General features: G+C 52.9%; 1 protein-coding gene across 1 annotated transcript; it reads right to left on the bottom strand.

Moving 5' to 3' along the window:
- Positions 1-7: 7 nt before the first annotated feature.
- Positions 8-27,897, bottom strand: CTXN1 (cortexin 1). Its single transcript, XM_031055003.2, has 3 exons — positions 27,808-27,897; positions 858-971; positions 8-433 (listed from the first exon to the last, which is right to left on the bottom strand). The coding sequence occupies exon 3, from the start codon at positions 321-323 to the stop codon at positions 36-38; it is 288 nt and encodes a 95-aa protein (XP_030910863.1). The 5' UTR covers positions 324-433; positions 858-971; positions 27,808-27,897; the 3' UTR covers positions 8-35.

The raw sequence follows: 27,897 nt of genomic DNA, 5'->3' as shown, positions 1-27,897 counted from the left end.
ACACGGAGCACCCAGGCTCGCCCCATCCCTGCCCTCTACACCAAGGCGTAGTCAAACTGGCCCCTCTCCAACCCCTCCTTGTGGTCAGTCCAGGAGGAGGCAGGCATGCGGCTGTAGGGGTCCAGCAGGATGCGGAAGCAGCGCACCATCAGCATCACTAAGAAGACCAGGAGGAAGATGACAAAGGCAAAGACGGTTTTCTGCTCGGCATCCATACCCGCAGCGCCGGCTGGGTGCTCCACCAAGGAGGGGGACAGCAGTTCATAATCCATCGTCGATGCATCATTCATGGCAGAGGCGAGGAGCACGGGGGCCGGGCGCATTCGGTGCCCGGGCAGCCGCTTCAGGCACGCACCCGGAGCACAGGTCGCTCCATAGCCGCTGGTGCTGCTATGCCAAGCTCGGGATTCACTCCTGACCAAGCCAAGAGCTCCTGGAGGAGGAAACAGAGATGGTGATGGAGGGGGAGCCGGACACAGGCTGCAGCCACACTGCCAAATAACCAGGAGCAGGGAAGTTCCCAAGTGGATCCCGGGTTTTCCAGCAAGCTCAAGGGGATGAGGGCATGGGATGGATGGGCAGGGGTGCAGAGCTTGACTCTCTGGTCATACATCCCCAGCAGTGCCCACCAAAGCTAATGCTGCAGGACCCCTTTTGGACCAAGTGCTCTGGATCACAGGGACATTCACAATGAAAAGGACCCAGCAGTGGGGTCCGAGTGCATTGAGAGCTTCAGCTGCTCTGGTCTTGATGTTCTCTAAGGTGGACACGAGCTTAGAGTTTGCTTGCTCCTATGGAGGGGGGTTTGAAGCAGGCATAGAAGAGGCTGAGTCCCGATGGAGGAGGAGGGCACGTACCTCACTGCAGCTGCATGGGGACATGAGCATCGCTATTGCAGCAGGAGGAGGAGAAGGCTGCGTGAGAGCAGCCACGTCACTGAGGGAAGCTCTCCAGGGTCCAGCTTTCTTGGGCTAGGGAAGCAAAGCAGAGGACAAAGAGAGCACAAGAGGTTAAAAAGGACAAACAGTCACTCGGAGTCACAGTAAAACAGCACAAGGCAACTCCTGCCCATCCTGCTCCTCTCCACTGAGGTCTTTGGGGACAATCACAGTGTCCATCTCCTCGAGTACCCCTTGGGCTTTGAAAGCATCGTGCTCAGGGATTCATGCTTCCCATGGGCACATTTGGGTTGAGAAATCCCCTCTTCCTGGTTGGTTCTCAGTGCCAGAGATGTGCAGGACCGGCATTGCTGCAATAGGAGCTACCTGGGCACAAATCGGGTATGTGGAGGTGCCCAACTAATTCACATCAAAAGTACAGGGAGGAAATGGCACATTCAGGACAAAACAGAGGATCTTCTGTTAAATGCTCTTCCCAGTATTATATCCTGTAGTAGCCAGGATTTCCCTTGCATTTGGGATCTGTTGCTTTTTCATTGCTGTGTAAAGAAGCAGATCTTCATTTCCTGGAGGAAAAAAACCCACTGATGAGGCAGTTAAACGAAGGCAGCTGTTATTTAAGGAACATCTGATTGAGTTTTATTAAGATTCATGTTCCCTTAGTAACTAAAAAGAACTATGAGCAAGGAAATTGCTTAATAGGGACAGAACTCACAAAGGAAGAGGATCACTGTCAACAATCCAGCAGCGCCGGGCTGAGATCTTCCTGGGTATGAAACATGTCACAGATGTTAATTTGGGAATGGCGAGCATGGAATGCGGTGCAGGGTGCAGGATGCCATCTGGGATGTGGGGCTCACCCTTCCCACTGCACACACCTCCAGGCTGAGAAGCTGAGTGGGCACAGAAGGGAGGCGATGGGCAAGGCCAAGGGGAATGGCTTTAACCTACCAGAGGGGAGACTGAGCTGAGCTCTTAGGCAGAAGCTGTTCCCTGTGAGGGTGCTGAGGCGCTGGCACAGGGTGCCCAGAGAAGCTGTGGCTGCCCCATCCCTGGCAGTGCTCAAGGCCAGGTTGGACACAGGGGTTTGGAGCAGCTGCTCCAGTGGAAGGGGTCCCTGGATGCTGGATGAGCTTTAGGGTCCCTTCCAACCCAAACCAGGCTGGGATTGGAAGTGTCCAAAGCAGAATCAGAGCCTAATTAGGAAAAGCAGCTGGAGAAAGTCTCCTGTGTCAGCCAGAAAGCAATTTCTGGATGCTAACATTTTGGGTATTGCTTACTTCCAATTTACAGCAGAGTAACCTCCCTCAAACAAATCTGTTCCTCCTCCAAACACTTTACACCCACCAGCAAATAAAAGATGAAACCTGGAGCCTTGGCACAGCCACGCTTTGCTCTGCATTAGTGCACAGCCCATGCTCCATGCGTGGTATAGAGGGGATGGTGAGCAGGGAGCCCAGCTCTGGGAGCAGGATGTGTGTTTTCTAAGTGATGTGCACAATGAAGCAGAATTGCACCAGAAAGGATTGATCTGTTCAAGAATGACACTGGAAGAGGATGCGAGGCACAGTGGGGCAGGGTTTCATTAAGAGGTGTTGGGAATGCAGTCCAGCAACTAGGGAATTATCCAATTTGCACACTTGGAAGTAAACCCAACTTAGTGCTTTTATACCCCAAAATAGACATTTACAATTATATAACAATGAGAAATGCGACTTCAGTCTTCAAAGGAGAAAGTGGAGCCGGTTTTGATGAAGGAGAGCCAGGAGGGGCTAAAACGCTTCAATTCCAATGAAGATTTTACAGAAACCAGACTAAAATGACTGCACACAGAACTGGAGTGAATCCATCAGGCCAGCGCTAAAACAACCCTGCTTTGGAAAGGACAACCCTGTTCTCGCTCCCCATATCTGAGATGTGGGGGATTAAAAGCCAAAGCGCCGCATCCAGCATCCTCGGGATGTGAAACGGAGCTGGTTCCGCAGCCAAACCCGAGCAGGGCAGGGGGGGGCGATGTGGCACAAGCACTAACACAGGGCTCTGAGCGCATCTGCTGCTCCCTGCGAGCCCCGAGTGCTCCCCTTGCAGCGCTGCACATGGTGCTCAACCGCCTGTTGCCACCAGACAGCAAATGTGATCACCAGGGAGACCCAGCAGCAAACGCCCTCGCCAGGGCTGCAGGCAAATGGGATCTGCCAAGCAGGAAGATCTCTAGGGCCGAAGCTCCTTAAGGATAGGGAAAGGCTTTGATGGGCTGTGGTGCTCCCCATCTCCTACCACTGCTGTATCCCAAAGCCCAAGGCTGGGATGGAGGCAGCTGGATGCCTTTCTGGGAAGTGCATCCTTGTGCTTGGCACTGTCCCATGTTTGTCATGAATTCATTGCCTTTTCCAGTAAATGCTGCTGCTGGGTCAAGCAAATGAATCCCATAGGAATGGGTGCTTGCACCGCGTGGCTGCCGCTGGGAGCACAACCAGGGAAGACGCACTTCCAATGGGAGCAAAGAGCTGCACTGTGCCCTCAGAAGTGTTTCTGCCCCACAGCAAAGCACGTTGTGAACCTCTAGGTTCTTTATGGGATGCACCCTGGCCCTGTGAGCAAATAGGGCTGGGGCTATCCACGTTTTTCTGTCCTCCCTTCCTGTGCATCCCAAAGCCAAGGTGCTGTGTTTTCCATGGGAATCTGCTCCTGCCTTTGCCACCAGCTGTTGATGCAGGACTCACACAAGGGCCATGTTTTCTGCCCTTCCTCAGCACACAGCCAGGCCCCAGCAGGAACAAAGTTGTTTCCCATTTCAGGAATCCAGCGTATCCAACCTCTTCCCAGCTTCCCTCTTATTGCACCCAAGCCTTAACCCCAGCAGCCTGCACTGACCATCCCTGGCAGGGAGACACCCCCATCACCATCAGGGTGGGTTATGTGTGCATACAGACAATACTGTGGTCCAGGAGGGATGCTGAGCCCCCCCTGCATCAGCCTGGCTGTGTCTGACCCACCTACGGGTGGGTTGCACAGGCAAATATGGGGCAGATGCCCAGGGAGGCAGTGCCAATCTCTGCCACAGGACCAGGGGAAGGTAAAGCAGACCACAGGCATGGAAGGGAGAACCAAGTGGATCAAGTCAGAGCAGGAGCATGAGACACTGTGAGGGGTGTTCCATCCGCTCTCTTGCAAGGGAAAGGGGTGACCCTTCGGCCATGGGGAGATGCTTGCCTCCAAAGGCCAGGCTCTGTGATCCCTGCTCTCCCTGGAGGCCATGGGAAGCCCAGCCAAGTGCAGGGCTCTGCAGCACACCCTCACATGCCCCTCTCCATGGTTATCCCAGCACACATGGAAAACCCAATGCTGCCAAGCCAAGCCACCAGGGAAGATTACACCCCCCCCCCCCCCCCCCCCCCCCCCCGAAAGCTGCTTCCACCCATCCATCAGAAGCTCCACTGGACCCCAGCACCACACAAACAGCGCCAGCCCCATCTCCTGCGCCCATCACCCTGAGGGGTGGGGGGGTCCCTGGTAGCCAAGCACAGAGGGAACAACCCTCCCCCCCCAGCATTCCCTATGAGTGCTCCAGAGGGATGGATGGGGCACGGGTGGTACCTGGCTGGTGTGCAATCCCGGCTCCATCACTTGCCATCTCGAGGGAAGGAGCAGCCGCCTCTCTCCCGGAGCGCCCAGGGAAGGGAAGGGAAGGGAAGGAATGGGAAGGGAAGGCAGCTGCTCCTCATTCACGCTGGAGCGGGTTCCTATGGCGATGCAGAATCAATTAGAATAAAAGGTGGAGCACAGCAATTGGAGACGAGAGAAGTTTCCTGAGCTGCCAGCCTGGGAATGCCAGACCATGGGAGAGGACAGGGCTGGCGGCTGAGCCTGGCCTTAAACTCCTGAATCCCTTTGTTACCCTGTGAAAGACCCTTTAATCCCCAGGGCACTGCATCCAAAACCTCTGTCTGTCCCCAGTGTGCCTATCCCAGACGTGCAGCCCCAGTCCTGGAAGCCTGGGATGTGCTGGAGCAAGCACAGCATCTCTGCTAGGCAGGCAGCCCCTGTCACCCACACCACTGCTGCTGCACCCAGGACAAGGGGTCGTGTATCAGAGAGATGCTGGGGACACAGCTGGCTATGGAGATGTCTCCTCTCCCAAGGAACAAGGGATGGGACAAGAGGAACCAGCCTCAAGCTGCACCAGGGCAGGTTTAGATGGAGCTGAGGAACAATTCCTGCCCCAGAGGGTGCTCAGGCATTGGAACAGGCTGCCCAGGGCAGGGCTGCAGGCACCGGCCCTGCGAGTGTGCACACAGCCTCAGTGCCATGGGTTAGGGGTGGCCTTGGCAGGGCTGGGGTAAGGGTTGGACTGGATGCTCTTAAAGGGCTTTTCCAACCCTGTTGATTCTGTGATTCTATGTTCAAGGTACTGCAGAGCCCCACTGCAGCCCCACAAGCACCTTCCCACCCCAGGCTGAAGCAGCAATCAGCATCCTGGGATGCACAGAGCTTGTGGGGAGTCACACCCAGCTCACAGGGAAACATGCCCAGGTTCTGCAGGTCTCAGGATAGCAGCTGGTCCCTGAGATGATGGAATCAATGGTCACCATTTCCAGGTGTTGCTGTGGGATTCCTCATGGTGCCTCATTTGCCCATCACATCTCTCAGAGTGATCGGGTCTTTCCCCATCACTCTTTAGCCCAGGCTGTTGGGCTGTGAGGACAAGGGAGTGCAAACCAACCCCTCTCCATGTCCCTTTGCTTTCTATGAAGAAGTCTGCTCCAGCCCTTGCTACCGTTTCCAAGCCCAATCTCTTCAGAGGGGTCCTCAACACCTCCTCCAACCTTTCTCCTCCCTCAGAAAGCACCTGGGTGCAATGCACAGAGGTGCTCTGGACACCCAGGCTGCAGCCAGCACCCTGCACCAGCCCAGGAGGGATCATGCCCCCAGAGCATCCTCTGGTCCAGCTGCTCAGACTGTGGCAGCATCTCTGCTCCTAGCGGAGACCAGGGCTGCATCCCAATGAGCTCCTGCTGATTTTATCCTCTTTAAGCCGAGGAGGGTTGTTTGTGCAAACACAATTACTCCAGCTGAGAGCTCTCCAGGAGCTGAGCCATGGTGTGGGGCGAACAGGATTTCCCTTGCTGGGATTGTCTCCAGCAGAGCAGGCTGCATCTGTGACACTCACTGGGCACTTGGCACTGAGGGAGAGCCAAGAGGAGCAGGAAGAGTGCTGAGCATGCAGGTGTGAAGCCTGCGCCATCCCAACAGCACAGGGAATAGAGTATGGGGCAGCAGCAGCAGAGCCAGGGGATGGTGTAGACCTTGCCTTGCTGTGGAGCACAAATAGCTTTAGTGACTACACATGTGGATTGCCCAAACTACCCCTGCACTCCCCTATAGTGAAGCCATGACTTGTACACAGGATCATAAGGCTCTGGAATGGTTTGGGTTGGAAGGGACCTTAAAGCTCATGCACTTCCAACCCCTGCCACGGGCAGGGACCCCTTCCACTGGAGCAGCTGCTCCAAGCCCCTGTGTCCAACCTGGCCTTGAGCACTGCCAGGGATGGGGCAGCCACAGCTGCTCTGGGCACCCTGTGCCAGCGCCTCAGCACCCTCACAGGGAACAGCTTCTGCCTTATCTCTAAGCTGAACTTCCCCTGTTCCAGTTTGAACCCATCACCCCTTGTCCTATCACTACAGTCCCTGATGAAGAATCCCTCTCCAGCTCCAGTATACACAGCATACCAGGCCTTACAGAACACAGAACCTGTAGTGTATGCAGGAACATCTCTGCCTCCCAAGACACCTGCAGGCAGTTGGATGGGTGTATGTGTAAGCCGATTGCATGGAGGTAAAGATTTCCGCATGGAGGCAAAGGTTCCAGCTGTATCCCTGCACAGGGATGCAACATGTAAAAGAATCACCATTACAAACTAATGCAACAAACCAATGAAACCTCTCAATGAAGGAGGATGTGATTCCCAACCCTGTGCCCGATCCCTCTGTCCCTGAGCAGATAAGGATGAGCCCTGTCTGTGCTGGAAGTCCAACTCCAGCTGCTTCCCACCCTGCCCTAACTCCTTGGAAAGGTATTAGAGTTGGAGGATACCCTTTTGCTGAAGACTTTACCTCTTAGAACAGGAAGAGCTGGATGAGCCTTGAGGAAACGCAGGACACAAGTTCCCCGAGGCACGTGGAAGACTCTGGTGATCAGAACTATCAACTCTGAGTGCACTTCAGAGCATGGATTTAATCCTGCGCCACAGTCCCCATCCCAAGCACCAAGTCCTTGCAACAGGAGCTCTGCTCCACTGGAGATGGGAGGTTGTTTTCATCCCCCTTTCCCTCATCCAATGGTCGGGAATCTCCTCATTTCCAGCTCCGTTTTATCCCAGCCAGGTCCATACATGGATGCTGAGACCTGCTGGTCACCGGGGACCTCCCCTGCCTGTGTGGCACATGCTGAGCCCCCCCTGGGGCAGAGAGGGAACACGATTGCTTCACTCTAATTAGTGTGAAGCATTAAATAAGATGTCCCCTTCCTGACTCCAGCGTGTGCGAGTGAAATAGCTCTATCAAAGCTGCCTTGTCAGGGGACAAGAAGTATCTTTCTGCTGGGATTACACAGCCATGAAATTATCCCTTGCCTTTGACAAGATCAATTAATTACTTCAAAGTCATTTGCAGCAATAAATTAACTTCTCTGCCTTCCTCCTTGTTAAGCTGGGATGCAGCTGCTGAGTAAAGAGTGATATCTGGGCAGGCTCACAGTGCTTGAGACCCCCAGAGCCATCCTCCTCCAATCGGGAAGACCCAACTTCCACCCGGCTTTGGGGATGGTTCTGCCCAACCCAGGCCCACAAAGGGAGAAGCACCCACAAAAGCGAGATGGTCTTCACCAGATGTGGCAGCCCAGGTGATGTGGAGGCTCTGGGACACAAATGGTGTTGACACCTGCACCGGGACACATTAATCTGAGATTAATCACACTGAGAGCCTCATGGTAAAGAGGAGCATCCCTTGAGCAGGCTCTTTCTGAAAGGATGTGTCACCATCAATAATTTGCTGGGAGATTTATTTCCACCAGCCTTAAAACTGCACCCAAAGTAATGTGGTTTGCTCAAACTCTTTAACATGCTGCTCTCTCCTTGATTTAAAGTCTGTGGAACTGCCTTTATTTTCTTAGCACATTATTAATTCAGATTCCGGCTCTGACGTGAAGGAACCGAGATGTCTCTAGAGTCTGTTATTTGGGAATGAAAGGAAGAAAGGGCAGATGGAAGGGCTTAGGCAGCAAAAAAACCCCAGCTCAGTGTACAGAAAACCCAGCTAGTCTTCAAGCTAGGAACAAGCAAATGTTATCAGCGTCTTGCACATCACTAGTGTGCTTTTTCATGCCTATGGCTCTGACCCCATCAAGATAACCCATCTCCAGAGCTCCCCAGGGCCCTTTCATCCAAGCCTACAGAAACGTGTTTCACTCTCAGCTCTCTGATTTACAATCCCTGCTCCGAGGCCAGGGCAACAACTCTGAGGCTTCAATGAAATGAACAACATAGGACAAGAGCCATCTCCGACCCCTCGCGATAGCTTGCCAGACCCTGATCAGTCCATGCACAACTTAATGAACCTTTCCATGGATGAGCACGGAACTCCCCCATGAATGAGAAGGAACAGATCTTCCATTGTTTCTGTACAAAGCAGCTCATTCCCACCATGTGCTGGCTGACAACAGCAGGTAAATTGCCTACAGGGACCTTCCTGTGTTTAACTCCCACATCCCTGAGCAGGGCTGTGTAAAACAACCCCAGCAATTCCTTGGCTGAAGAAAGCTCCCAGTGAACATCTGCTCTGAAGAGCAACAGCCCTTCACTATCTCATTAGCAAGCTCCCCAGGAGCAGGAGCAGCCTTTGCAGATGCTAAGATGCTGTTTGCTGTGCCCTGACCAGAAACAAGAGCTCTTCGGCCAAGGGGGACCAGAGGATCACTCAGCCCCAGAGGACAGGAGCTCCAGCCCTGGATGTGTGCATTCAGCCTCATTAAACTCAGTGGTGAAACCAAGATGCACAGTCACTGCTTCTGCAGGTCGGGACTCTGATGCTGAGCTGGCTCCTTGGGGCTGTGCTGACAATCTGGAAGTGTGAGCACCACAAGCTAATTGCTCATCTTCAGCACTTGTGCTCCTCTGTCTTCTGTCTGTATCCCGATACAGCCGGAGACCTCAGCATCTCCCTTCAGGCATAGCAGAGACATTGCCACCACCCTGAAGACCTCACGACCTCTCCTAATGTCATGGGGAAAATTGCCAGGGTATTTACTGCCAGTCTCCCATCATCTTGTCTATTGGTTTAGGGCTCATCCAATCCAGTGCTCTGAGCTATTTAACCTCAAACACTCAACATCCACACACAAATGAGGAGCGCAGCCACATCAGTGAGGATGCAGAACCATCCCCAGTGGGGATCAAACCTGCCTGTTGCACCCTCCTGGTGCTTTACCAGTGCAGGTTCTCTCCCAGCTCATTTACCTCTCAGGCTCCTGCAGCATCCCGACTCCAAGAGCAAGCCGGTGGCCAGTGCAGTTGCCATGGTACCCACAGTGTTCTTTAACTGCATTGACATTAACCACCTAATCACGCTGCTCTAGCTCGGTGGCCCTCAATGCCTGGCACAGCTCCCAGGCAGAGTTAAGGTGCTCACATCCAACCATTGTCTCTATCTGGTTTGCTCTGAGCAGAGCTCGATGTGGGATCACTGCCACCTCCCCCTGAGGTGTTTCCCCCCACTCCCTTAAAATCACTGATTAATCTTCTCAGTCTTCATTGCATCATAACCCAGTTTTGTCTGGAAATCTATTCCCAGAGCAGGAGGGTGCCCAGTATAAAGATACTGGAGGGACTGCACTGCACCCAGAGGCGCAGCCATCGTTACAGTGAGGGCTGGTCGTCTATCAAAGCATCACAGTGCAAAAGGGCCTTGAGCCATAAAGCAACAAGCTCAAGGAGCTAAGGAACAACCCCAGTACTCTCCAGGTATCCCCACAGTGATGGTTCTGCTCCTGTGGGGTTCCTCTGCATCACCCATGGGAAAACTTAGGTTCCAACAGGTCCACTCACCCTCTGCTAATGACGCCCTGTGCATTCCAGGAACCACTCTATGGCTGCAATTCCTTCTCCCAGAAAACCAGCAATAGCCATGGGAGGAGAGTCAGAGAGTGTGGAGCTCAGTTTGACAAAGGGAAGGGAACCTGGTGCCTTGTTTTGCTTCAGATTACCTAGAAATCACCTCCGCGCAGGGCACCGGCTGGGGCACGGCAGGCACAGATGTCCTGGCTTTGCTGGGTGTCAGAGCAAAGGGCTCTTGTGTTCACCTGAACTGCTCTGGGAAGCTGAGCTGCAGCCAGGGCACAGGAGCAGGATGCCAATTCAGAGAGAGAGACAGGCATTGGGCCAGTGGGAACAGCTTGGTTAAGCTGAGCATCAGCCTGAGATCTAACACGTTTTAATCAGCAGGACCAGATAACCTATGTCATATCTCCCATGGAAAAACAGCACTTAAAGTCAGGAATATTTAGTTGGGAATGCTAATAACTGTGTTAAACCAGGATATGGGATTACAGGCTATTGATTACTCTCTTCTTTCTGGAGAACAGCAAATACAGTTCCTGGGCTGGAGAAAGAACAATACACAATGATGTAAATAGATACACAAGCAACTACAGACTCCATAGAGTCCAGCTACAACAGCACTCATGGTTCAAAGTAAACTGGGAACAAAGCAAAGACATATATGTGAGATAAAACGCCCCAGCATTAACAGCATGACCATGCCAGGCAAGCTGATGGCTCTTCTTAACAAGATCCCTGTGTATAGAAATAAATCCCAATTACTGTCATCTCCCAGGATCTCAGCAAGTACTTGGTGCAGTGAGAAATCTGTAGTTAGGCTGGGGGTGATGGTGAAGGAAACAGGATGAGCTGTCAGCCACAGAGGAAGATGCGAGGGGGGTTGCTGAGAAGAAGGGAGTGAGCAGAGCTGTTGCTAATGGTGCTCTCACAGCCTGCTCCTGGAGAGCAACTGCATTTAGGGGCTGTAACTGGCCAGACACAACAGAGTAAGGGACAAAATGGAATATGGGAGTCTGAGAGACATCACTGAGCTCATGGAAGACTTGGACATCACTGGAAAGACCATAGTGTCATGGAATCATAGAATAGTTTGGGTTGGACAGGACCTTAAGATTGTCCAGTTCCTAACTGGACACCACATACTAAACCACATCACCCAAGACTCCGTTCAACCTGGCCTTGAACACTGCCAGGGATGGAGCATTCCCAAGCAACCTAAGCCATCAAGAAGAGTTTATATGAAGGAAATGAGGCAAGTAATAAGGGTAAGGCTTTAGGAGTCCCCATCTGGAAGTGTGTGCAGCTCCAAAGCACGGTCTCAAACAGGGCTGGATGCAGTGAACGCTGTGCAGCTCATCAGTGGGATGGGAAGTTCTATGATAAGAGACCAGAAGAGCTCAGCCTAGTGAAAAACCTGCAGAGAGGCAATGGCTGCTCTCCAAAAACATCCACAAGTGAATAAAGAGCAGAGAGGGGGAAGTGTTGTTAAATATAAAGGCCAAGAGTAGCTCAAGCAGTGTCCAAGGCCATCAGGAAATGGTTTTGACTGGATTCAGGCACTACTCATCCTCACCCTGAGAACATCCTGACCTGGGCACAGGAACCCTCATCTGCTCACCAGAAGACTCTCTGGTGTGGCAGGGATGGTTACATACAGCTGCTTGTCCCTCTAGGTACCTCCCAAGGCTTTGGATGCCCCAGAGATGCAGATGATGGCTGCTACCCAGAACATCCTGAACCAACCCACTAAAACCACAGCAGGTTTGGATGTTCCTCCATTAAGATGTTTCCCCATTATCCACTTTCAATGTCTGAGAGCAGTCTGCACTCCAAACCCTTTCCAACAAAGCTAAGGCACTCTGGAGCATAAAACAGATGCTACCAACTTGGCTGACAATACTGCAGCAGTGGAACTGGAGACAGAGATGGTCACAGAGGAAAAAGAAACAACCTTAGTTTTGTTCTAGGGCTGGGTATAAAAAGCACCTGCAAACTCTCCTTGGCCAGAAGAAGCTGCATCTCCCTGAGGGTCTGCTAGTACCACAACAGCATTGCATTGAAGGCTGCCTGCATCTCCACTGCCATCACACAGCTGCAGGCACAAGCATGGGGTTGGTCTGCACGGCCATCATGGGGACACAGGAGTTATCACCAAGCCGTGACCAAGGCTGCATTGGGACCATCCTCAGTGTTCCAGGTCTCCTCCCTACCTTAGCAGTAGGTGGAAGGGGGCAGTGAGCATCCCACTCTCTGGTCTGTTGGGCGAGTTCCCCTCTGCACGCTCCATATGCGCAGCAGAGAGGCTTGGAGAAGAGCCAGGATAGAGAAAACGAGGAGCAGATGTAATCTCAGCAGAACAGGAACCAGGGGACACAATTAGAATGAGTGTCTCAATAATTAAAACACCCTTACAAGCGTCTCTGCCACTACACTGCAGGTCAGGAGCTGGTGCAGTGTCCTCTCCTTAGGACCCAGGCTTGCCATAAGGAGAGCCAAAACGCACTTCCCAAGCCCCCAGGAGCTCTCTAGAGGGATACCCATCTCAGGTCTTCCCTTCCACCCCCAAAACACAGGGTTGAAGCACAGGAGTCAGTCTTGGAGGCTACAACCCCGACCACTACAGCACTGAGAGCTTTAAGAGAGGGAGAAATGGCTCCATCTCAAGGGAGCACCTTGAACATAACAGGAATAGGTGCTCAGGGAGATCCCAACACCAGTAAGAATATGTTCTGCAGGTCTCCCTCTCTGAGCAGATGGAACCAGATCCACAGAGCTTAGGGGCAATAGATCCAAAGGCAGGAACAGAACCAGAGTCTAGAGCTTGGCAAGACAAAAGGAATCCCCCTGAAAGAGGAAGCAAATGCAAAGCCAGGGCTCTCTGAAAGCCCAGAATCCCCAGTACTTTCCAGTCCTCACCATTGCCTCATACCTCTTGTGATGCCAGAAGTCTCCTGCCAGGCCTCTGGTGTCAGAAGAGGATGTATTGAGTTGAGGTTTTGGGGGCTTGTTTTTAAACCAGCACCAGTTGTCACATTCCAGCTAAAAATAGGAATCAAATCTTAAGCAGACCACAAATAAGCACTCAATAGATTGTTTCCCTTAGATGCTTATTTCCAAGTGAATGCCAGGAAGCTGAAGTGCTTCACCTGCCCTGAGGTGATTCCTCTTCACAGTAGATAGAGAACTGCTTTATTCTCTGAAAACTGCCTGTGCTGTTGGTAACTGAATAATACCCTTAAAACCTGCACCTGTACTTAGCCTGAGCTTATTTAGCTTTAGCTTTCAGCTGCTGGGCTTAGGTGCATCTCTGCTGGTAGAACAAGGTGCTTCCCCAGCCAGACATTAGTACCCTGTGATGAAGATACCTCTGATAAGCCAAGCTGTCGATGTAAAGCCTCCATTTCTCATCTTCACTCATCAGTCACTTTCTTCACTGACTTTTCTTCAACTTATTAATATCCTTCTGATGATCCCTGGTGAGTAATGGCACTATTGCTCCAGACTGCAATTCCCCAGCCAAGGAGCTCATTGGAGTGTTAGTCACAGCCACACGCTGGAAGCCCAGATCCCATTCAGCATTCCCCCGGCTTCCCCAAGCCTCTTTCATTCCAGCAGCACACACACTGTTGGCTGGATGAGCCTGCTGATGAGTGACCCACCTCTACCATCAGCTGCCTCCTCAATCACATATAGACACCTCCCTGTGTCTATAGCAGAACCCAGCTCCCATCCATGGTCGTTACCTCTCAGAGCTGGTTCTCAGCCTGTGTTCATACACTGCACAAGGGGGCAGCCCAGTTTTACCCAGCCCCTGCTTTAGTGCCCTTCCAGAAGAGCATCACCCCATGAAGTCCATCAGTTCTCTTTTCAGTCAGCTCATGGTCAGGGTTGTCCCCAAAGTCCTCCAGCTGATCCAGCTGTGAAAGAGCCTGATCAACCCTCACATGTTCTTATGGCAGCCAGGCAGCACCACATGGGATACCCATGGTATGAAGCTATCACCAACCAGGTTAAATCTCACCTTTAGCTAAAACACAAACAGGAAGGGTTCCAGTCTCCCACTGTGTCCTGGGAAACAAACTGAGGCTGAATGTTGGTTGGCAAGTAGGTGAAAATGGTTAAGTGGAACAGGCAGTTGATGACCAGTGATGCTTTTCACAGGGCGATACTGGTCCAGATGCAATCTCAAAACCTCAGAAAGCTGGAGGAAAGAACGAACAGAAACCTCAGCAGATACAAAGGGATGTGGTTTGGTGGTAGACTTGCAGTCCTGGGGTAAAGGTTTGGACCTGATCTTAAAGGTCTTCTCCAACCTGGTTGATTTTGTGGTTCATGGAGGCAAAATAATGCTCTACACCAGGACCAAATGGCTGGAGAGCAGATCTGCAGATCATTTCCAAGAGCTTGGAGAACCAGTTAATGCCTTCAGCAATGCCAGCACCCTGCAGCAATTGGTCAGGAGCAATTCTTCTCTCTCCCCCACAAGTCCCAGTCACTTCTTTGCTGCTCAGATTCCAGGATGGAAAGCAAAGTGAGAGCTACTTGCACTCAGCAGCATCTCACATTTCTGATTATTGCTTCAGAGAAGGAAATGACCCAGGCTAATGGAAACTGGCAGACTATTATTAGTGATGACTTGATTCCTTCAGTAAACTGGAGCCTTGGATAGCTCAGAGCTGCATCCAGACTCTTTAGGCTACAGATACTCACATTCTCTGCTCTAGACTTCTCTGAATGCAATAGCAGTGTAAGGATGGGACAAGAATACATCTGCTGACACGGTTGAGGTCCTCAGAGGTCCCAGGGAAATCATCCCAATGGGAGGTTAACATCTCCACATGGAGATTCCCAGAATGAAGCATTCCCATCGTTAACAGGAACAAAACTGGTCCCCACTCCAGCACTGAACACTGTGATAAAACGTTGTACAAAGCAGAATCCTCTCATCTGAATTAGCATTTGAAACGGAAGGTGTTCATTCAGAACAGCATTTTGGTTTCCTCTCAAAGTTAACATTATCCCCATGGAAAATAATGCCCAAAACATGAAGATGCTGATGAAAAGATTGTCAGGATGTTTTCATCCATAGGGAACCAAGGGGATGCAAACCCTCATCCCGCACTCTGATAGACTGGAGGATCCACTTTAGGTCAGGCTTGGGTCCACCAGATGTGGGGAAGATGCCCTGTAGGCAGGCACCCATAAGCAGGGTGAGCAGCAGCCCAGGTTAGGAAGGGATGAAGTCAGCAGAGGCCACCCCAGCATGGAAGCCCTTAGAAAGGGGCCACAAAGACTTTGCCTTACAGGGACCCAGCCTTGCTTTGGCATTGTGAATGTGGCCTGTCCTGCTCCCGTATAAAAAGCTATGAGTAAATCCTTGGAAGAAGCTGAGTAATGAACTGACATTGAGTAAGTATTCCTGATTGGGAGCGTGTGACTCATTACAAATGTTTAATGATGAGTTCATTGGAGCAAGACCTCAGCACATCCCTCAAGCTCCCTTCAGAAGAGCTGAGAAGCACTCACTATTTCTTGGGGATCACATACAAATACAGTCACAGTCCCTTAACACCCCCAAACATCTCTGGTACCCCCCAACACACTCTCCCAGCACATGCTGTATACACCACACATGCACACAGCCTGCATATGCATGCAGGCATGTAACACAAATGCATACATCCCCCATCTCTGCACTCATCCACATACATCCTCTCCTTCCCACCCACCCGCAGTGAGTACATCCACTGTTCAGTATGCCCACACAGCCCAGAGCGATGCACCACTGATCTGCACCCAAATCCCTCATCTGATCCAGCAGACCTGCTTGATTTTTAATTCCCGAGAGCCTTCCATAAGACTGGGGGCTCCAGCCATAGGATCCCAGCCTGGTTTGGGTTGGAAGGGACACTAAAGCTCATTCAGCTCCAATCCCTACCACGGGCAGGGACCCCTTCCACTGGAGCAGCTCCAAGCCCTGTGTCCAACCTGGCCTTGAGCACTGCCAGGGATGGGGCAGCCACAGCTTCTCTGGGCACCCTGTGCCAGCGCCTCAGCACCCTCTGCTCTAGGGTCTCCCCTTCAGGAGCCTTCTCTTGTCCAGGCTGCCCCAGCCCAGCTCTCAGCCTGGCTCCAGAGCAGAGCTGCTCCAGCCCTCGCAGCATCTCCATGGCCCTCAGTCCCTGCAGCTTAGATCTTATTCACCCTCCTCCTGACGCCTCTGCACAATCCAAACCATCCCAGCACATCTCATTGCCTCCTCCAGGGCCTTTCCCAATAAGCTCAGCTCTCAGGGATTAGAAAATGCCTTTTTAGCCTATTTGTCACTCCTAACTTGAAAACAACATCTTGGATGATGCTCAGGCCTGTTCTCTAGCTCTAGAACCTTCAATATCACTGTACCCAAGGCTATATACAGCAAAAGAGCTTGTAAGTGCAACGGGGGCTGGTGTCCATGGGACCTTCAGCAGGGAAAGGAAGGAGGAAGATGCGGAGCAAAGCTGGGCACGTTCCACAGGCAGCCTGTGCCTTTGGATCTGCATTTTAACTCATGGTTTGAATAGCCATTGAAAGCAGATGTGCCACAGGCCCTTCCATCAGCACAAATGCTTGATAAGCTTACAAGATAGCTGCTGAAAAAAGAGCAGGAGTGTTTTTATGCCCTGTGCAAACAACACACATAAATGCTGACTAATGCTGGTAAGATGGGAAGTAACTGTATTACTGGTAATTAGCAATTAAATTACTTGGCAAATTCTTGGATTTCAATGGTAATAGAACTTTAAACAATGCAAAGCGAATCAGGGCTTCAGCATTTAATTACCAGGCTCTCACATTCATTATTTAGCAAGTGGGCAAATAAGCTAATGCAAAGAAATCCATTGCTGCAATTAAGTGATTTTAAGTTGTTTCTTTGCCTTGCTGTCCTGCTTGCCACCATTCATGTGCAGCAATATGCAGACTGGTGCCTGGGTATGGCTGCCCTGCCCATGGCAGGGGGTTGGAGCTTTAAGATCCCTTCCAAGCCAAACTGTTCTGTGGTTTCTGTAGATGATGGAGCTGACATTCCATCCTGATGGCTGCAAACGTGCAGGAGTTGGATTGCCCACTCCAGGCTGCCCAGCTCCCTTGGCATGCTGCAGCACAGGGGGTCTGCACCAACAAGCTACTCTAGAGGAGGGTTTTACACAAGGAACGGATGAAAGCATGAGCATCCCCAAAACCCACCTGCCCCCAGCCCTGAGATGAGCCCGAGGATGCTGAGAACAGCCCAGAGCTTTGTTAAGATTCAGCTGGAGTGGATTGTCCCAGAGCTCCGTCGCCCATCTGCATCTCACTCATCTCTAACCTAAATCTCATTACCTCCAGATTAAGCTGATCACTTCTCATCTTGTCCCAGCAGACGCAAAGGACAATTGATCACTTTATAAGAGCTTTATGCGCTGGGAAGAGTTAGTTCCCTTTCTTTGCCAATCAAATCCAGCTCGTTCTGCCAGCCCCCCCTGAGCCTTCTTACCTCTCTCAAGTCCTGCTGCTTCCTCCAGCTGGGTGGGAGTGATGTTTGGAACACACAGGGCTCTGCAGAAGGATGCATCTCCGGCAGGGAACCAGGCCACCCAGAATAAACTCAGCCAAGGTTCCCTGCTCCCACACTTCTACATCACTTCCAAGTTTCTAAGCATATATCTAATGTCTGGTAGAATAGGGAAAAACCCAAGAAGAAGGGAACAATTGCAAGAGGAGCATCCCATCCTCATCCCGTCCTGAGCCTGCTTGCTATGGGTTGCTGACTGTGCTTTGCCTGGGACAAAGGCAGGGCTGGATTGCACCACATTGTGCAGAAGGGACGAGTCCTTCTGGAGTCAAAGGGGATGAGCTGGAGCCTGATGCTGTTCTTGGGCTGAAATGGGATCATTTCTGGACAAGCCTCCTGCTCAGACAGGGGCATCACCACCAAAGCCCAGCACTTGCCAGGCAGCAGGTTGAGCTGCAGCTTCAGTGGGAAAGAGAATCCCAGAATCATAGAAATAGGTAACATGAAGAGAGACAGCATTAAATGAATGTATTGCTCTGCTCAGGTGGTACCTTCAGCCTTTTGCATCAAAAAATCCTTCCAAATCAGCAAACACCTCCTTGAGGACTTGAATTATTCATGCCATTTTTGGCAAGAGAACTCCAGCTTTGCCCAAAGCTGCTCTATTTCTCCATTCCAGCAATGGCAACCTGTGAAACCAACCCCCTTCCCTGCTCTGAGCTTCCTGTCTGCTGGCAGGCAAGAGCATGGAGGAGAAGGAAGGAGGAGGAATTGCACAGGATGCTTTTCCTAGCGAGGACTTCTCGCCCCATAGCTCAGCTTGAGGTTAACAGCAAAACCAAGAACAAGCTCCTGTCATGAAAGTGCACAGAGGCAGAGTCCATCACACTGGAAAGGGATCCTGGTATTCAATTCGGGAGCTCCTGCTCTCCAAATGAGAAGTGCAGCCCTGCTTGGACTGGAGAGGACTATCCCACCCATTCGAACAGACAGCAAAGGCTTTGATAAATGATAAATGCAAAGGGAGAAGGAAGTTTTCCAAAGCCAGCATGGGCCAATTGTTCTCATTCAGGAATGGCAAAGGCAAAAAGAGCCCCTGGCACCTGAATGCTCTGGGATTTATCCCTTCCACCCCTCCAGCTCAGAGGCAAATGAAAGCAGGAGAGGGAGGGAGAAAAGTGAAGGCAAAGCCTTGCTGGAATTGGCCTGCACCTTCCACAAAGCCCCCCAGCTGTCAGCAGCCTGCAGGGTTAGTGTGGGGACACTGCACTCCCTGCAAGAGCTTCCCCTTGGAGAACATCCCTCCAGCCTTTGCAGCCAGGAGCATGACATTGCAGGACCAAGCAAAGACCTGAGGGGCTGAAGCAAGCAACAATAGCATCCCCAGGACAGAGCTTCTCTGCAGCTCCTGTCAGCTGAGATGAGCTGATAAAGATGCAGATCGATTCCAGGTCTCCAGCCTGTGTAAATCGATGCTGTTCTCGTGACTGGAGCAGATTGCTACTAACTCGAGTGATGTTATCTACCATCAGCAGCAAGAGGCAGCAGGCTGCAGGAAGCCAGTGTATCCCATTTCTGCTTCCCTTAGGGAAGGTGCTCATCACATCTCACTTTGGCCACAGTTCCCTTTGCCTGACCTGTACTTGGGCAACCATGAACCCACTACAGACACAGCACTGCCCTGGACCACAGCAAGGGCTCAAGCAGATCCCTCTGACCCACTGTCATCTCCTTACCCCAGCGGTAGCCAAAACTGCCCACAACTTCCCCAGTGTGACCCCATGGCCAAGGATGCATCCATGTGGGAATGGTGGGATGAGTGACACAAACAGGACAGCCAGGCTAAACCATCCTGCCTGGCCTGATGGCTTTTTAGTGTTCATGGACGCCCTGGACTTGGCTTTTGTAAACCAGTGCCTATAAACAGCTCCAACATCACCCAGCACAGGGCAAGGCTCTCTAATCCCTACTGTGAGCTTATTCAGCAGTACAAAAGATAGCCCTGATGTTTGATGCTGCCTGTTATATTCATCTGCAGATATTTTGGTGCTAATGAACCCTGGGGATCTTTTGGATGCATCAGAAGATCACCTTCAGACCTGGAAAGGGTTGTTAGTTCTGCATCCCACTGCAGCTCTCACAGCTGGACTCTGCAGCTCTGCATTTCACCATGTAAAATCAGGGGGAAACAAAGCCACCCTGATCTCCTCTCAGGGGTAGGGACCCTGAACTGGGGGACCTGAGCAGCACCATCACCCCTGCAGCTCAGCACAGGGGTGGCTGAAGCCCTCTCTTATGTGGGTCACAATCACAGACCCCCATGCAAGGCTGCCCAGCAGATAGAGGTTGCTCACAGGCTCACCAGAGCCATGGGGCACACTGCATGGAGCCAACCAAAGGCACTCGGCTGCAGTGGGATGGGTCCTTCTGTGTGGGGTTTATCACCTGAAGCCCTTCCCCAGAGCTCAGCACTCACTGCTAGAGCTTTGCTGAGGGTTGTGATGCTCTTTATCCTGAGCCCTGTGCTGCCATTCCCCAGGGGAGGGGAAATTCAGGATCAGTCCCATATTGTGGAAGAGTCAAACCTGCATCTGTGAGCCTGGGAAGCAGAGCACGAGGTGCAGTGGGAGGGAAGAGCATCTCCAGAACTAGAGCCACAGGCAACAAAGACACCCTATTCCTGCAGCCCACTGCTGAAACACTTCCCCCTTCCCACATCTGCTGTGCCAGCCTCACGCTGTGTGTGCAGAGCAGGAACAGGCAGGGATCAGCAGGAGCAACAGGAATGCCTGTCTGCAGCTATGGGACACCAGGAGATGGGACCACGATCCATGGAGACCTGCAGCACATCCTTTGGGATACAGCAAGGTTGGCTGCCACTGAGCTAAGCTCCGGCAAGGTGCCAGGTATCAGAACTCATAGGGCAGTGCTGGTCTTGTCTAACTGCACAAGGCCCATTGTGCCAGGACACTGTGTGCCATCCCGGTGCCAAGCACTTGTCATCACTTCTTGATTTGCTTCCCTGCCACATAACAACTGAGAAATGCAGCCCCATGCTCATTCCTGGAAGCATGTTGGCACACTGGGATGCACGGCTGGGCCGAGTCCTGCTGACTCCTCCGAGACTGCTCTTACTGGAAAAGACAATCACAACCCAAAGACACGTGGTCTTTACCCAAACCCGGGCACCTCCGGAACAAGAACCCCTTTGGATGATGGAGATGATGCTCTCTCCTTTGCCATCCGCTGAGCTTTGCTCTATTCTTGCCCCAGCTCCAGTCTCCATTGTCATTTATGTCAACCCCACCAAGCAAAGACCAGGTCTACTGGTGTAACTGGACCCACGGCACAGTCTCACTCACCATCCACCTCCCCATTGGGTTTATGGGAGCTGATGCTTCCCCCAGGCCTTGTTTGCAGCCCATGTGCTGCACACGGAGGTTGTGCCCTGCTCTTCCTCCATCACACTGGGCTCTGTGGAGGAGCCCCAGGGATTGAGGAGGGATGGGGACAGACTGGTCCAGCCAGAGGAGATCTCTGGGACAAGAGGGGCTGGAGCTGGTTACACACAACCAGCAGGAACAATGGCAAAGGCAATGAATGGAGAAGGTGTGATCAGGTTTTCTTGTCACCGAGTCTCTGCACCCCTCCCTGGAGGTCTCCCCATTCTAGATCCAGACAAGCTCCATCTGGCCTCAAGAACCTGCAACCCTACAAGATGCAGAACAACTCACTGGCAGGTTTATCTCCACCTGATCTTGCCTCAGTACCTTCCTACAGTCCTTACCAGAAGGTGGGAGATGGGGCCGTGGTCCCCATTACCCAAGCGTCACACATCCATCAGGCACATCTCAAGGTACCATCTCCATCACCTCCACACTTCATGGAGAACACCAACAGCCTTTGGCCCTGGCTGACCCATGCAAGCTCCCATCCCTCCTTGCCACCAAGGGAGAGCACTGTGGGCTCCACAGTGATTTTTAACCTTCACTCCACAAGACCTGTTGGAGCTGGCCCCACACCAGCATCTCACACCCCACAATCAGGGCCTTCATCCCTCATCCCCCAAACCTGGGCCATCCAGGAGCTCAATGCCACAGGGAAAATCTGGACAATGAGGGGAAAAAGCAAAGCTACTTCTGCAGAGGAAGTTTGGGACCACACATGTGTATGGTTTGTATGGCACAAAGACATAGGTACACGTATGGGCACACACATCTGTATGGGTACACACATCTGCCCGCGTGCCCCTGCTCAGATGTGCACTTGAAGAGCATCAAACAGCTCTGCTTCTCCCCAAAGGCTGAGTGTTTATCCATTTACTGTTGCTGATCTTGGCCTATCACTTTCTGGGCTATTATTGCCTTAGATTTATTTCTCTCTTTTATTTAATACATGGAAGAATTGATATGCTGGGAGCATCAGTGCCTCGAGCTGCTTCCATAGCCACCTTGCCAGAGGCTCGTGCAGGCTGCAGCACAGGTCTGGGTTGGTGCTGCTGCTGGGGTAGCAGAGCTGTGTGATGGGGACAGGCGGTCACTGCCATCAAAAGCAGCATTGCCCACCCATAACAAGGGAGCAGGGATAATGCCTGGTTTGGGAGCAGCCAAACAGCATGGATATGAGGGCTGTGAGGGATAGAACTTATGGGGAGAAACAGCTCCAGTGTCCTTGCTTGTGAAACAGCCTGTGGGATAGCTGAGAGGGGACCCAGAGGCTTGGAGGTGAAGCAGAAACACTCAGCCTGAGCTACCAAACCAAAGCTGCTATCACTGCACATCCTGGGAGAGGATAAATAGGTAAATACATAAATGAATCAAGGAAACGGGTCCCACAGGGTCTCCAGAAGAGGGAAATAAGGCTGCTCAAGATGCGTTACAGCATTAAGCCCCATGTCTTCATGCGTCCCCAGAGAGAGGTCCTTGCTCCTGTGGCTTCACTCCCTGCATCTCTCCCCATCCCTCCTGCGTTCCCAGGGAAGCAGCAGCCCATGATGAAGAGAAAGGACAGACCTGGGGAAGAAACAGCTCCTCGTGGGACATGGAAAGCACAGCCTGGCCATGCAAAGCCATGCCAAGGGATGCCCCCCATGCCATGCAGTGGAGCAGCTCCCACAGGATGCTCTGAGCACACTGGGACTAATCTGGGAATACAAGGCATGGGGCAACACTAATCCCTTCATGGCAATTGCAGGACTGTAAGGCAGGAAGAGAGGGCTGCCTTAGCCCATGCATCTCCACACAAGCAACCAGCCTGCTGCTTCCAACAGCTCCCAGGCCTTGAGCTGATGCCTTATTATCCACATGGGCTCCTGATACTAAGGATATCATTACAGCTATCATTACAAAAGGCAGCAGATCCTGCTTGGGTCACTTCTGCAGGCAAAAGGACTATGCAAGCCCATGCCAAGATTTTGGGACCTGAACTCATGTTTGAACCCTGGCACTGGCTGCATCTTAACCCCCATCCCTCTTCAGTACCCACACCCCTGTCATCCCATAGCATCTCTGCTATGGGATATCCGCTATAGAACTATCTGCTGATAGAGCTCTGCCAACTGGCATGGACAGCCCAGGGGTGATGCTCTGCCCCTCCACATGTCCAGATCCCCTCTATCTTACCTTGTTCCCCACACACCAGAAGCAGCAGCTCATTTACGCAAAGGGCTCTGACTGTGTGGAGCCCCACATCAGAAACCACATCACGACAGGCAGAAAGGACATGGAATCCATGACATCCATGTGATGCTGCAGAGGGGAGCACAGCACACAAACCTGTGTCTGCGGTACCTGGTCCGCCCGGCTAAGAGCTGCTGCTCTTGGGTTCAGCCAAGACACATGAAGTGAGGCCCATGGTGAGACCCAGGTGCTATGACCACACTATCCCAGTGGTCTGGCCCTAGCACAGAGCAAGGGGTAAGGCTAAAGCCCACTCTACAGCTCAGCAGTTCAGAAGCTGGCTCTGGACTGACCACCATCCCCTGCAATCCTCCCTGCGAGCTCCACACCAGCCTGAGCCCAGCTTGTTCCTCCCCAAGCACTGCATGGGCTGGAGGCTGCTCCTGGATCTCACCAAAGAGCCTGAAGATGAGATCAGCACAGCCCACACCTAGGCTGAGTGTGACAGGAGCGTTGGCATCTCCAGCATCTCCGTACTGGAGGCCAGATGGGGAGATCCGGCTCTTCATGCCCTCCTCCCTTGCAAAACTGGCACTAAGGTGTGCAGACACCAGCCCCTACAAGTGTGGGCAACAGCTCCAGGTCTCCTGCAGGCAGAACAGACTCCCCCCAGCACCAACTTCTGGCCCCACAGAGCTGCCCTGTTCCCCAAAGCCACAGCTCCAACCCTGAGAGAAACAACAGCAAGGAATCCATTCCCATTGCCAGCATCATCCCTTTAGCCCTCAGTCACTGCCTCAGTGCTAACTGACCAGTGATGCCCTGGAACAGCACTGTTAGCAGATGGGGATGAGCAGGCAGAGAGGAGCTAAGTCATGACCTGGACCTCAAAGAGTGGGACACTACTAAGGTGTTCACATTCAGGAATGGGGCTGAGCAAGCCCAGGTCCTTGCTCTCAAAGCCCACACTGCTTAAGGAAGGGCAGGAGAACATGTGCTGCCCCAAATCTGGGGCCCACCAGCCCTTAAACACCTTCTGTTCCAAAATGTCCTCCATCCCTCTGTGCCTGTCCCCGCTCAGCACCACTGCACTATGGTCCCTTCCAACCCAACCCATTGTAGGTTTCTATCAGGATGCTCCAGCCCATGGCATTTGTTAAGAGAAGCCTGAAGATGACCATCACCTCACAGAGCTGTGGGATGAATCACTTCCCAACAGCCTTAAGCCACATCAGTTGTGAGCATCACTGCCCCATGGCTCCCTGAGCTGAAGGGGTCCCCATCCTGCTGGCACTACATCCATTGCTGTGTCAATGGATGTGGTCACCTCATACATTCAGAGCCCCTGCAGCAAGGAACAGGAGGGTTAATGCAGGGCTGGACATGGCCAAGTTCCTTGCAAAGCCCATCACACCCAAAGGTGACTCCTCAGCCCCCGACCTGATGCAGTTTAACCCTCAGATCCCACCCAGAGGGGCAGCAAACTCATTGCACTCACATCACTGCATCTCGTGTGGAGCAGCAAGGCTGGGAAAGCAGATCAAGGGCAGCACCAGCACAGTGCTGAGGCAGATCCAACAGCATCCCATGCCCACAGCACCTCCCTTCTCCCAGAGCCCCTGCATGTGACACCCCTGGAATGTGGGAGGAGAAGCCAGCTTGCTTGTGGTCTACAGCCCAAGAACACAGCTCAGAGGCATGCAGTGCTCCGGAGCACAGCCAGGGCTGAAGGCAAAGCTCAGTAAATGATGCTCTGCCTAATTTGGAGCTCCCAGGGGTTGTTTGTTCCTATCCATGGACTCAAGTGATCGCTCTCTCGTGGGCACAATGATCCCTGCTCAAACCCCTTCTGCTCCTAAGCTTCCATTAACTGGGTAATTCAAGCAGCAGCTAAATGTGCTTCCAAATGCAGTGGTTTAGAGGACAAACCCCCCCCCAAAGGAAGTTCTTCCTCAGTGTCTGGGATGTAGAGATCTGGTAGGCACTGAGCCCTGCCAGGATAGGAAGAGAATGGCAAATAAGGGTTTGAAAGGCCATTAATATCCATAGCTATGTCTTTATTACTGAATCCTGGCCCAGGCTCCAGATCTACACCTCAGCTACATCCCAGCTCCAAGCAGCATCCTGCTTCCCCACACAACAGAAACCTTCTGCCTATGCTGGAGCGGCAGACACGGAATGGTCCTCAATGTGTTTGAGTCTCATGTTCTGTGAATGAGGAAGCTGGGAGGAAACAGACTCAGGACACCCAATCCAAACTAGCCGAGGGGCTATTCCACCCCACAGCACATCATGTCCAGTATAGAAACTGGGGGAATTACCTGGAAAGGACCTATTGTTGCTGGGGTTGAGCTGGGACCGCTCAGCGGGTGCTGAGCAGCTGTACTGGGACACCAGTGCAGGGTGTGAGTCACCCACATCCAGGTCTCCAAGACGACCCTGCAGCACCTCAGTGAATCAGCAGGGATCTGAGCTTCCCAACCGGGAACGGCCCTTCCATCAGGGCCAGCCCCTGGCCCATAAAGCAGCTTTGGGTTGGGGTTGCCCTTGCCTAATGAGAGCCAACAGCAGCAGCAGGGACCCCCAGAGCTTCCCCACCTGCTTCAGCCTCAGCCAAGGGCACTCTTGCCCGCAGGGATGCTGTGAGCGCACATAGACCTTGCCTCTAGGTCCTTGCTCTCCATCTCCTGGCCTCATGCCCCAGAGCATCCACCCCCTGCCACCCTCCACCCATCTGGCAGCCTCTTCATTTATCTTTATGCCTTTAATCCTTCAGTTAAATGGCGCAGCTCTGCACTCAGAGCTGGAAAGAAACAGCCTAATGGCCATTAAGTTCCCCTCCAGAATATTACATTTAGATCCATCAATTTTACTTTGTAGGGAATCTTTGCAGTAAAATCCGAGCGAGCTCCCAGGCTCCCGACAGCCCAACAGGGGTTTCTTCCTGGGAGCAGCTATTCAGAAACCCCATCGGCTCAGGATTCACTTGGCAATAGAAGGTAGCTCGGAGCCACCAGCCAGAGGATGCCACCCGCTCCTGTCACCTACATCAGCACCCCCAAAGCACAGAGGCAATAGAACAGGTCTGCTGCTATAACCCAGCATCCTCCCATTGCTCCTCACGCAGGGAGCACTGGTCACTGATGTGCAGCCCACCTGATTCCCACTGAGGACTGGGAATGCTGCCCTGGCCACGCTGCAGACAGAGCAGCGGAGCCGCCAATGCTAGGGACAAAAGAGCAGGATCTCTGGCATGAACACAGTGAGAAGCAGCAGGATTTGTCTCCATGGCCCAGCCTGTGCCACCTGCAACAAGTGAGCAGCACCGGTGAGGACAGACCCAGCCTCTCCCAGCCTATGGAGCAGGCTGGCAGCACGCAGTGAGGTTGTGCATCCCTGATCCCAATGTTTTCCAGGGGGATGTGCAGGTTGGGTATTTAACCCCTGCAATGTGCAGGCAGCCTGCAGGGGTGATGCCGGGGCTCTCCCTTCCCAGCTCCATGGGGAGCATCCTGAGCACTCATCCCACACTGCATCCCCAAGGGAAGAACACAGCACCCAGGACACCCTTCCCCACCTCCCATCCCATGGACCAGCCCTACCAAAAGCCACTCGCAGCAAAACCAAAGGATGCTTCCAACTCTGCCACCTCCCAGCTGCAAACCCAAGGACCAGCACGCTCCCAGCAAGGAACACCAACACATCCCTTGGGTTTTACCTTGCAGGGGCCTTTCCCACCCAGCCCCAAACTGGGCTTTACTGGGACAACATGCTCCTGCTGGGTGGGGTGGTTCCAGCAGACAGTGCATCCCCATGTACTGCAAACGAGTCTGCCCGACCAGCCTAAGGGTTTTCTTGCTCCGGTTTGGGGGAAAACAATCACAATAGATGGATTAAACAGCCCAACCCCAGGATCGGCAGGGAGACTCGGACGCGAGTAAAGCCATTGTCACATCCCCACTTGCCACTACAGCTTGTGTCCTCATGGTTAACATGAGCCTCTGCACCAAAAACTGCCTCCAGCCTCCCCAGGGCTCAGGAGAGCAGAATCCCCTCTGGCACGGGCAGGGCTCACCCAGCATCACACGGGCACCCCCCGCAGCTTCCACTCTTCCCAAGGGGGGACCCCAGCTCCTCCGTGGGGCTGCCTGGGCCGGTTCCTTGCCCCCCTCCCGGTGCAGTTCTCCCCTGCTCCGCACAGCCCCACAAGGCAGAAATCAGCTCGATTTAAGGTAAAAGTTTCACGGCTCCGTTCTCGCCCCCCAGCCCTGAGCATCCTCCAGGCCCCTCACCCCAAGGGGTCCCCACAGACCCCCCCCCCCCCTCGCTTCCTGCTGTACGAACTCCGAAATCAGCGCGTTTGCAGCAGCTGCAGAAATTCCCGTTCCCGACTTCTTCCCCACAATGCCCCACCCGATTTTCCCATCCAGGAGCTCTATTCCTGCCCAAACCCCATTCCCAGGCTCCAACACACATCCCCTGCACACCCCATCCTCCCAGGGCCCATGGGAGCCCCGCACACACCGGGACCGGGGGGGAACGGGACCCACACACACACCGGTACCGGGGAGGACGGGACCCACACACACACACCGGTACCCGGAGCATCCCCCCCTCCATCCCCGGTTCCTCCCCGCTCACCTGCGCCCCGCGGCTCCCGGAGCCCATCCGGACCCAGCCCCGGCCCCGGAACGGAACCACCGCCGGTGCTTGCGGGGCCGGGGTTTGAAT

The sequence above is a fragment of the Melopsittacus undulatus genome, chromosome 19, assembly GCF_012275295.1.
Source record: "Melopsittacus undulatus isolate bMelUnd1 chromosome 19, bMelUnd1.mat.Z, whole genome shotgun sequence".
Lineage (NCBI taxonomy): Eukaryota > Metazoa > Chordata > Aves > Psittaciformes > Psittaculidae > Melopsittacus > Melopsittacus undulatus.
Note: the sequence above shows the minus strand (reverse complement) of the source record. Positions and strands in the feature narration are given on the sequence as shown.

Bases quoted from the DNA above. Each gene is read 5' to 3' on its own strand.
- CTXN1 (XM_031055003.2), bottom strand. From the start codon at position 323: ATGCGCCCGGCCCCCGTGCTCCTCGCCTCTGCCATGAATGATGCATCG.